The following is a 12,245-nucleotide window of genomic DNA, read 5'->3' as shown; positions in this document are numbered from 1 at the left end:
CCTAAGTACTTGATCTGCAAAAATAAAAAAACTGATAAATTATTTTAATTTAAAGGGACAGTCAAGTAAAAAATCAAAATGCATATCAATGCATTGCAGTTTTGATTAAAATGTTTGCGTTATACAAATATTAGCAAAAATTCTTCTAGTAAAAGTATCTTTGTGATTGCTTTTACTTTGCACAGTGCATATTGAGCATACGTCTGTATGCCCATGCACCCTCCAGACACTACACTTCTGCTTAGGAAGTCAGCAGTGACATCCGTCCCAAAAAGGCAGGTGTGCTGGCATACTTGTGTATGTTTGTTATATTGTCATGCACAGAAAATATGTTTGTCAATACTTGTGTATTGTAAAAAGCTTCTAATCAAAATCAAAATACAATGATAAGCATTTTAGTTTTAGCTACAGTCACGTAAACCTTATGCACAAAATATTTAGACTGTTTAAATAGAATTCTTCCATGTGTTTAACAGAAAATGTTAGAGAATAAAGCCCTTTTAGTTCTAGCCTATTAATTGCAGAATCAGTCACATTGTAGGTGACTACAACAATCTGTAAGTATAGAATGCATAACTGTATTAGGGCCCTAATACCAACAGGTGCCACTCATACAACCACAAGTCCCTAGGAACTGCTCTGTGTTTCAAACCACAAAGACAAGGAGGAAACAAGTGCCAGCAAACAGTATCAGCTTGCTCTAGAGATCAGACTTCAATGATGACATCTGCAGGAGGAGGGGGGACAGCAAACACTGTCACATCTGTACAGCAAAACAACACTACACTAACACAGAAAGTTTGCACTTTGCTTGAGAAGCATTTACCTCATAAAAGTACACATGAACAGGATGTGGTAGCAGTTTTGTTTTTCTTTTTTTATGTGTGTGCATGAAAGAAGGGGCCAGAAGGGCTGGGATAAGAGTTTATTTTTTGTCATCTTCGCGAGACAACTACTCATTCATCCAGATCACAGCTAAAAAAAAAAAAAAAAAAAAACTGGTCGCAGAAATTAGCAGTTTCGGCTCAGCAGCAAAGTCGCCAGCCTGTGAAGGCAGAGAGAAATTGACTAATTAGCAATGCGCACTAAAACTTGACGGTTCTTTATAGAGAGAGAGATGAGAGAGGGATGGGGAAAGGGAGAGGGAGGAGGAGGACATGGGGAGGGAGGGGGAGGGCTCGGTTTCCCCCCTTTCTTTCTTCCAAAGATGTTTGAAATCGCAGTCATTTACGCTCGACAATTTTTACAATAGCCTTGAGCCATAATTTTGCGAGGCTCTTCAGCATCCATCCCCCTTGCATGGTCTCTCTCCACTGGCCATGCACGACCGTTTCTCTCCCCAACCGTGGATTTCCTATTACTCTCGTTACGACTCACTGAGCCCCAGGCCCAAGGATAATGATGTGTTGTTTCTTGGTAGCATAATTTGTCACACGTACATTTTTTTCTTCTTCTTCTCTTGCAGAAAGCTCTGCTCACTCTCTCCCTCTCCTTATTCTCTCTTCTCTCTCTCCCTCCGTCACTCATTTTTTCTTTCTTTGCTAATTCACAATGATCAAATGATGAACGACAAAATAAATTGTAAAGAGTGACTGACTGGAGTTTGGGAGCAAGAAGGTTGTGTTCTTTTTTTTTTTTTTCTGGATCAAACCACAAACCTTTTAAAAAGAAGGCGTTTAATCCTTCTAGGGTGGAAAGCTTTAGTGATCCTATACTTTGGCATCTGATTGCGAACAGGTAAGTTTCTGGCCTTGCATTTAATCTCTATTGTGTATTAATAGTCTGTATATTTGTTATTTCTTTATTTTGCTTTCCATGCAGACAGTGAACTCCAAAAATAGAAAAATAACCTGGACAAACAGTAAGGGGAGGGGGAGAGGTGACCGGTTCCAGTGCAAGGGGAAATCCTCTTGCAAATCCTCTATTTATCTGACACATGCTGCTGGAATAAAGGGGTTGGCAAAAAAAGGACTGTTTTAGTGCAGCCTTGAAAGTAGCCCGGGATACTACAACAGCCATTAAAACAATGGTATCCAAGGCAGAGCTGCAGCTTGCTGCAGGGACAGTGAGCTGTGTGCTGGGGAATAAACAAGGTATCATAATATACTGAGGGTCTGTAATATGGGGGATGAGACATGGGAGGTAGCAGTACAGACTCTCCCTCTCACATAGGAGCTGTGGAATTAATAGCATCCTTGTCTTACCTTTCCTATATCTTGGATAATACTTTTTGTGTATCCTATAATAATAATAATAATAATAATAATAATAAAGCTTCCATTATCTTGTTGCTTTAACCTTTCTGTGCAGTCAGATTGGAAATACGTTTCACTACGGATCGGTTAGAAATCCACAATTTATTTAAGAAAGGGGACATTAAATGAATAAACATTATTTATTGGTTGACGTTTATTGTTACAGATCAGCAAAGTGGTTTAAAAGACAAAGTAGATTTTATAATGTTGGTGAATACCATAAACCCAGTGTTGTTTATTCAGAAGGCATCACAATAATAAAAAGTAAACTCCGCTGATGTCTGAGGTGTGTTTACAGCAGGTGACACTCAAATGCATGATGATGGTGCTTTTTCATGTGTATTCTACCTTAATGAAAGCAAAGCGTCAATGTAGCTCCTAAGACCTATTTATTTTACATGTTAGGAATCCTCACTAATTCACTAGGATTCGTATACTTGCATATATATACGGTAGTTGTTCTTTCAGGTACTGTAATTGCAGGAAACTACTTTTTCTTGTGGAAGCAAACCCCTTTGATGTTGGTGAAGCCTGCAACTCATTGCTCTTAAAAGCTTTTCAGACCTCTCTGGAAATTCAATGTGTTAAAGGAAGAATGTTCAGTTTATAGTAGAATATTGAGGGATGCAGTCTAACAGACTAAACAGTAACATAGACCCCTTTTCTGATACCATGTCCACAGACTGCATGGGTCCCCTTATGCTAATCCTGTTTGTGATATGACAGGCTGGCATGCTAGTGATATGAGGCTCACAGACAGGGAGCAGTATGACAGAGCTGTGTGGTGCTTGCCTCTCTTGGCAGTGGAGGGCTCCATAGAGAACAAACCTAAATATATGGGAGAACCTGAAGATATCAAAACTGTACTTCTATGCTAAATGTTTTTGTGAGTCTGGACAGGAGGGGAGGGACTATTCGCTTAACCACTTGGACTTTTGCAATTGTAATTGAATGCTTTTAATTTGAAACATGATTGTGTATGTAAAACTCAGATTAATTTGATTTGTAATCACTTATTTTTTATTAAATTTGCCATGGAATAAGTTTGTAGTTTTTTTTTTTTTTGTTTCTTTAATTTTTTTAGGAAACTAAAAAGACACATGTAACCAGCTTACTGTGGGTTTTTGGCATGGTCCAAAGAATTGGTGGCAATTGCTGTGACATTTTATATATATATATATATATATATATATATATACATATATACATACACATATATACATACGGTATATATATACCGACTAAGCTAAAAAGGAGCCCACATTAATATGTGTCTAACTGACTTGCTAAAATTTCAGCCTTTTTTAGATCAAGGGCTGTCCTGTCATATAGCAGTCTAACACCATTCAAAAGAAATATTTAGCCCCAAGTAGTAGGCACTGGCAGTTTTCTTGACTGTAAAGTAGCTAGGGATAGTCCTGGACATACTTGTTGACCATTTTGGCTCTTGTTAGCAAGGTTCAGTTGATCTCACTAGCAACAGGGTATACTGGATTCATTTGTTGCTTTTTTTTAGATAAGCCCTTAAAATTATTTACATAATTAGCAAACTTGTTTTGATGCTCAGTTCCAGATGTAAAATTCCTTAAAAAAAATTAGGGTAAACCTCTTTTGGCTCACACATGCCTTACACAGAAAAGAACAGCTAGGATATTGATAAAGATCCATCAATGGTTTTCCCAATATAAAATATTTTTTATTTCAAATCAACTCTGTACTAATACAAGTTACATTGTTTCCTGAATTTAATACACTTATTAAAATAGTATAAAAAAGGCATTCAACTTCTACCATTTAAATTGGTAACATCCGAAAAGGGTAGGTTCTTTCTCAGACCAAACACTGCAGACCTCAGCTACAATATGTATTTTATGAATTGCTCATCTTAAGTGTTAACTTGTTGGCAAGTTTCAATATCCTAGAGAGAATGTGATTTATCATAGTGGTGACATCTTCTATTGTTAGCTTTTTGTTGTTTAAATAAGGCACATCATTCATTTTCAAAATCCCTCAATGTCTAGCAACCCAAATATGTCAAAAAGAGGCCTTTATAACTAGTGTTTATCAATTTCATGTGGTAACTGGCAAGTGTTAATTGATTTACAGGATTTAGGGATTTTTTAGAGCATGTACAGTAATTGTAATGATGAAGTGTATTTTTGATAGTATATTTATGTTTAGTTATCACATTGCCTATGTAAATGTAATATATAATACCCCCCCCCACACACACACACATACAAACCTGTTGTTATTTATGTTCTAGACAAGTAATACAAATTGTATCTTAAACATTCTATCTCTGACAGTTACATTTGTCACAGCTATATTAATTCTCATTAGTGCGAAGGCAAAAGCCTTCACATGCTTGTAAAGGTAAAGTAGGTTTATTCAGAACCTGAGCTTCAGTCTTCAACAAAGTAACAACTGCAACATATTTGTACTATTTTCTTTGGCAATCAAGTTTGTGTATGATAAGATAATTTCAGTTGTAACTAACAATTAAGTATTAATCCTTATTTTAATCTCTAAATTTACTTTCTTTTCATCATCTCTCATGACAGGTCCAAACGACAAGTGCAAGCAAAGTCGGCCATGTCCAGATCGGGGGACAGGACCTCCACCTTTGACCCGAGTCATAGCGACAATCTGTTGCACGGCCTTAACCTTTTGTGGAGGAAGCAGCTCTTCTGTGATGTAACTCTCACAGCCCAGGGGCAACAGTTTCATTGTCATAAAGCTGTGTTGGCCTCCTGCTCCCAGTATTTTAGATCCCTGTTTTCCAGTCACTTGGGACAGGACGGACTGTCAGCTGTCCCCAAGGACCAACAGCAACAACAGTCAGATGAGCCTGGTACCCCATCATCCTCACCAGAGGACAAGCTCATGGTCAGCCCCAGAGCCATTAACAACCTGGTCCTGCAAGGCTGCTCCTCAATAGGACTTCGTCTTGTGCTGGAGTACCTATATACAGCTAATGTCACTTTGTCTCTGGACACAGTAGAGGAAGTACTATCAGTGAGTAAGATCTTACACATCCCTCAAGTCACAAAGCTCTGTGTACAGTTCTTGAATGACCAGATCTCGGTGCAGAATTACAAGCAAGTGTGCAAGATAGCTGCTCTTCATGGCCTGGAGGAGACAAAGAAGCTAGCTAATAAATATCTAGTGGAGGATGTGCTTTTACTAAATTTTGAGGAGATGCGCACAATGCTTGACTCCCTTCCACCACCTGTGGAGTCAGAGCTTGCCCTCTTCCAGATGTCTGTGCTCTGGCTGGAGCATGATAGGGAAACCCGTATGCAGTATGCCCCAGACTTGATGAAGAGGCTTCGATTTGCCCTCATACCAGCACCAGAACTGGTGGAGAGGGTTCAGTCTGTGGACTTCATGAGGACTGACCCAGTCTGTCAGAAACTTCTGCTGGATGCTATGAACTATCACCTTATGCCTTTTAGGCAGCACTGCAGACAGACCCTAGCCAGCAGGTGAGGCCGTTAATGCCATACAAATATTAATGACATGTAGCTCTTTATTAATATTGTGCTGCTCATATTCTACTTAAAACGTTATCATTTTAATCACCAAACATTTCATATAAAACATTATCATCTTATTTTGTGACATAAATGCAATAATGCCTCCCAGACCAGGAAACAGCTAGCATATTTCCTGCCATTTGTATGTGGAGCATCTGTTTGGTACAAATTAATTTTGCTCTAAATCCACTGGTATTGCAGCGCTTTTATTTGTTTTGTAGCATCAACCATATATGAATCATTAAAGGGTAACAATAGTACTCTAAAAGTAAAGGAGCGGTATGAACAAGGCAGAGACCTGAGTAAACCCCATGTAATAAGAGGCACAGAACAGGAACTTCATAGGTTAGCGATATTCAGTCACAATTGTATGGAAGCCGGTTTTGTACTTATTGATGTTTTTAGTTTGATTAGACCCGAGCAACATTTTGGAGAGCAAGAAGAACCTAGACACACACAGATATGTATTGCCTAAGAAATGATTTTTGTCTTTCATCTTTGTTGTAGGCATAGTGAAGAATTACTTTATTTAGATCTTGCTGCTTTCACTTAAATACAACATATCGAGTTTGAAAGTTTGCTTTATGTACTTATCAATTTTACATACATTTAATGGCCACATTTTTTAGGCTATTGGACTTTAGCATCTTTTAGGTTTCTGACAAATATGCTTGCAGTATATCTTGCAAAATACCTCTTAAATTTCTCTGTCAATAAAGGGGTTAATGACTATTCACATGATCATTATACTATTCCTATTATTGTTCTAAGGTTATTTTTACTTTTGCCAGAAAAATATGTCAAATGCATATAGGGTTATTCTGTGTGAAATTTCAAGCAACATCTGCTTTCTCTTTTCATTTGAAATATCCTACTTACCCAGGGGACATACAGAATGTATCTTCATTTAAAAATATTTTCAAAATTGCCCTTAACATTCATCGTTGAAGGCAGATTACACTATACTAATAGTTAGTATTGATGTTGCTGTCATGTTTGAACCAAATACCACAGTCATTAATTAAATATTAAGAAAGTGAATAAACAAATATATAAGTATAATTGTATTGTAAAATGTTTGTTTCATTTAATTTTCACACTAAAAAATATCGAAACCTTTGACAAGTATGAAGATTAATTTTATGGTAAACCTACACTTTTTTGTTAATTGTGCAATTGGCTGTTTGATAAATGCATTTAGATGTAGTTGAAAAATGGAAACACCAATGCATCTCATTTGTACCATTCCTAAAAGGGGTATGCACTGCATTTACATTCCTTGTGAATATATTTTTGCGGTAAGCATAGGGCATCAACATTTTTAGTGTAATACAAGAAATACAAAGCACAGAAGCCAAAGCCAAAATGAATGGCATAGCACATTCATTTGTATATTAATAACAGTATAAAAACTACTGTTATTATTTCGGATCACAGTGAATTAAAAGATAACAGTGTATTTAAGTATGCCATGCTCATAACAGGACCTTTTTTGCACATTTTCCTTGATAAATAGGTTGAGAGAATATGTTCTCATAAAGTACTTAGTGAAAACTTATAATGACATATCAGAAATGTATAGTTTATGTAATGTAAATGTATAAAAGAAACCTTAAGGTGGTAATGACTGACAATTTAATAACAGGCATATAATTTCCACATTTTCTTGAAGCATCTCATTATAAATGAGAAATGTATAAATGTAACTTGTGCCGATAGATAAGAAATTTATCAAATAAACTTTTTTTGTAGTGCACCAAAGTATAAAAAATATACATATAACCTCAAAGTTAACAACACTAAATGAAAACTTAAAATATTTAGAGGTTATTTTTCTTATCTCCTTTTAATTTATGACATTTAGTGAAATTATTAAACAGTATTATATAAATGACTTTCCTCATGCCAGACTTATGTAACTGGTCCTATAATCGAAATAAAACTGTCTGTGTTGTCAATTAAATTGTCTGTTCTCAATGAAATCTTTGTCTCAATAAATAGAAAATGATGAAACATAACATCTATATTGTATAAATATGACACAATTCATTTTTTTTAATGTTGCACCCAACTATTCAAACACATCTTATTAAGTTAAGAAAAATTGCATCTACAGTTTATATGTGCATATGATTTTATGGGGTTTGACTGCTTAAATCAGTATTAGTTTAATAAGAAATTCCGAATATATACTTTACAGCTTTCATATAGATATACAGAGCTTCTAAGGTCAATAGAGCGTTGTTGTGCAAAGCAGAATACGTTTTTGTACATTTTAAAAAGGATCACACAAAGTCAATTTGTACTTTGTTTTTACTTTCAAAGACATTATATGCAAAGCATTTGTATGAGAACTTGCGTATTCAAAAAATAATTTGTAAAGCATGTTTAGGATTTCTATTCGATTTGTTATTAGTTCAATTTAAAAGATTATGGGCTCGACCAAATATCTTTAGGAAACACTTTTCCAATGATTATATAAAAAAAAAAAAAAAAACATTAAAGGGATATGGAACCCACATTTTTTCTTTTATGATTCAGACAGAGCATGCGATTTTGTGCAACTTTCTAATTTACAACTATTAACAATTTTTTTTTATTCTCTTGGTATCTTTATTTGAAAAAACAGGAATGTAAGCTTAGGAGCCGGACCAATTTTGGTTTAGCACTCTGGGTAGGGCTTGCTGATTTGTGGCTACATTTAGCCACCAACCAACAAGCGCTACCTAGGTGCTGAACCAAAAATGGTCCAGCTCCTAAGCTTACATTCCTGCTTTTGAAATAATGATACCAAGAGAACAAGGAAAAATGATAATAGGAGTAAATTGGAAAGTTGCTTAAAATTGCATGCGTTATCTGAATCATAAAAGAAAAAAATTGGGTTTCATATCCCTTTAAAGACTGAGTTTATTTTTTAGATAAATTATTTGATAAGTTTCTTATAAGGATTGTAATTTGATTCCTTTATTTTAAAATGTATTATCAAAACCTGTGTGTTTTAACCAAGATAAATACATACTTAACTGTGTATTGTGCACAGACTTGCATCTCCTGCAGGCTTTTATATCATTTTAAGCTGCTTCTGATAAATCTTTTCTTATTTAAATATATTTTTATATGTACTGTTGTATATATAGTAGAACATATTTTTTGCCTGCAATGTCCATATAATTGGAAAGATAGTGGGGATGTATTTCACTTTGTTTATGTCTATAAATTTGTGTGTAATACCTTTTTTTGTAGACTAGTAGTGCCAAAACTTTTTACATGGATGGCTGGTCACTAATGCTGGATTTCTGCACAGCTCACATTACATTATGCTCAAACTTATAATGACGCTAACGAATAAAATAGTTTATAATCATATTTTTAGTTAAAAAATACATAGAAAAATATTTACTAATAGTGGTTTTAATTTAAAGGGACATAGAGTATAGAATTTTAAACAACTTTCTAATTTACTTCTATTGTCTAAGTTGCTTCATTCTCTTGGTATCCTTTATTAAAGAAACAGCAATGCACTACTGGGAGCTAGCTGAACAACGGATGAGCCAATAACACGAGGCATACATGTGCAGCCATCAATCAGCAGCTCATGAGCCTACCTAGGTGTTCTTTTTCAACAAATGATACCAAGAAATCAAAACAAATTAGGAAATAGAAGTAAATGGGAAAGTAGTTTAAAATGGCATGCTTTACCTGAATCATGAAAGAAAAAATGTGGGTTTGATGTCCCTTTACCCGTTTACACTACTCAAATTTACAAAATGTTTGTAGAAATACACATGCTTTTTATTTTATTATAGGTACTGACGGGTGCCACACAAAAAAAAACCTTGGTGGTCCGGCTGTGGCCAGTAGTTTGGACGTCCCTGTTATATATAGACTTATGTATTTGTTTTAGTATTCTCAAACAGACTTCAATTGTTATATGCAGAAATGTCTCAAAGCAACTCAAAGACATGTACTATGATTTAGTTTCAATTGCTTTTAATCCATTCCGTCGAGAGTATTTCTGGTTGTACAACAGTATTGCAACATTTACTGAACCTTATAAGCTTGATTTTCTGACAAGCATCTTTTGCATGTATGTAATGCTTGTCATCAGATGGTGAACAAAGGAGAGGGCACTGCCACTTAGGAATACAATCAGTAGAATACTTGTTGTGATATCTGCTTACATTATTCTAGTATTTAATTCTCCTAATTCTCTCCCAGGTTACCCAAAGCAGCTTGGGATTTCTACAGTGTTATTTATTTATTTTTATTTTGCTCACCAAGACTATCCTTATAAATAAGGGCCTGATGATCAAAAGTTTGCAAACAAAAATATGAAAAACTACGTTTAGCTTCGCAGGGAAAGTCTTTGCACAAGCAGTTCTGGTGAACTGTTTGTGCAATGCCACCCCCCGCAGAATGCCGCTAGCAGGGGGTGTCAATCAACCTGATCGTATGTGATTGGTCTGGATGCTGTACACTGCCTAAGAGGTGGCATACGAGTTAAGTAGCAGTGGTCTTAAGATTGCTGCTTCTTAACTCTTGTTTCCGACGAGTATGAAGGCTTGTGTGGAAACAGATGTATCTGGCTCCATTCGGGCCATGATAAATCGTCTCCTCTGTCTTTGACTGGGCACAAGAGTAGGTAGGGTCACACAATGACCCCTCCTCCAAAAAAAATAATTCTTCCTTAGCCCCTGCTCTTGATCAAACTGTGCATATTTTTCAAAACTGAGCAGTCATTTTACCCTTTGGCTGCCAGTAACATACAAATACATAATTGTACTTCTTTGGCTGACTTTTATACACATAAACAGAAGTGATTTGACAGAAAAAAAACTGTAAGATCTGTGGGGAGGAAAAGTTTAGATAGTTACTCTGGGATTTGAGAGACAACTTTATACACACCCATGAAACGCCCATAGAATTCCCATTTTACGAGAAAAAAAAAACAACAATTATGCTTTGTATTTTGTATTTATAAGTACAAATTTCTGTGTGATTTTTGCACATCCAGAGAACTTAAATTATGATTTACGCTGTACATATTTAATATGATTTATTCCTGTGTAATTTATATAGAAATATAAAATATGATTTTTGGAGAACAATTTTGTTACGATTTTTGAAGTATCTTAACAATACATTTTTTTCCGGAGTATTTTTGTGTGAATGGTTCAATTATTTGTTTTGTATGTTTTTTAAAATACGATTTTCATTGTGCACTTTTTTAATGCACACAACTCCTTCCCATATGAAAATGCAGTATATGCCCCTTAGCGACACACCCTTTTTTTCAGGGTTAAAAGTGGCTTTAAATTATTCCACCAGAGAAATAGAATTAGTGGCGAGCATTCTTAAATAATCTCGCCAGCCCAGTGAACTTTAGATCATCGGACCCTAAATGAGTAAATAAATCAAATTTCTTTACTAACAACTGATACCTTATTTCTAAATGTACTCAGATACCCAGTTTACTTACTGACTGTACACAGTGTTGTACATTGTAGAAGCAACGTCACCTGATTATGCTACTACAGTATTATTATCCTATTGTCACTAAAATTACCACCTTGGAAGGGATATCTGCCATGCAGTAGTGACCTCTTCAGAAAAAAACCTCTGAAAAAACAACCCCGTCTTATAATCAAGGTTGTCTTACTTTCAAACTCTATTAAACCTCAGATCAGAGGCACTGAGAAAGGTCACATGAGCTGCGCGGGGTCACAAGAGCTGCATGGGGATCATGTGAGCGGCACAGCGCTCACTTGACCCAATTCTCACAGAAGTACCGTATATGTACTGGTACTTCAGAAAGACTGATCACAGGAGCACAAACTGATAGGTAGGGCTAAGGTGCATACTGAATACCATACTACAGCATTCTACAAAGCATGTACTGTGTAGCTCATTTGACTCGTGTGACCCCCACGCTAAAGTTTGACCGTTTGTTTCCTAGCCCATACGGGGCAACTGGGCTAGGGAGCAAATGGGCAAACTTAAAGTGGCTTAATGTGACCCACACTTAAAGTGAATGTAAATTTTGATGATAAAGTGCCCAGTTTTTAAAAATTCAATTAAAAACAGGGGCACTATAATTCATCAAAATTTACATTTCACTCGTGTTATGAAAATACTTACCATTTAATCTTGACAGCCGCTGCATCACTTCCTCCACCTGTCGCAAAGCCTCTTCCTGGGTCTAAAATGAGGAATCCAGCTTCCTCCAATCACGGCGTTGAATCAGACACTGATTCCCCCAGGGGAGCCGTGATTGGAGGATGACCGATCCGTCATTTCTGACGTAGGATGAGGCTTGCGACGAAGGGGGGAAGCAGGAGCAGCTGTCAAGATTAAAAGGTAGGTATTTTCACAACACGAGTGAAAGATAAATTTTGATGAATTAAAGTGCCCCTGTTTTAAATCAAATTTTTAAAAACGGACACTTTATCAT

At 36.0% G+C, this 12,245-nt stretch overlaps 1 protein-coding gene across 1 annotated transcript in view; it reads left to right on the top strand.

Annotated features, from left to right (window-relative positions):
• Positions 1–1,205: 1,205 nt before the first annotated feature.
• The window catches only part of KLHL14 (kelch like family member 14), a 219,496-nt gene continuing 208,456 nt past the window's right edge, over positions 1,206–12,245 (top strand). Inside the window, exons 1-2 of the mRNA XM_053715007.1 lie at positions 1,206–1,737; positions 4,820–5,743. Coding sequence (XP_053570982.1) covers positions 4,851–5,743 — 893 coding nt within the window. The 5' untranslated portion in view covers positions 1,206–1,737; positions 4,820–4,850. The remainder of the gene's footprint in view (positions 1,738–4,819; positions 5,744–12,245) is intronic.

Source organism: Bombina bombina, chromosome 5 (genome assembly GCF_027579735.1).
Source record: "Bombina bombina isolate aBomBom1 chromosome 5, aBomBom1.pri, whole genome shotgun sequence".
Lineage (NCBI taxonomy): Eukaryota > Metazoa > Chordata > Amphibia > Anura > Bombinatoridae > Bombina > Bombina bombina.
The sequence above is the reverse complement of the archived record's forward strand: the minus strand, read 5'-3'. Positions and strand labels throughout refer to the sequence as shown.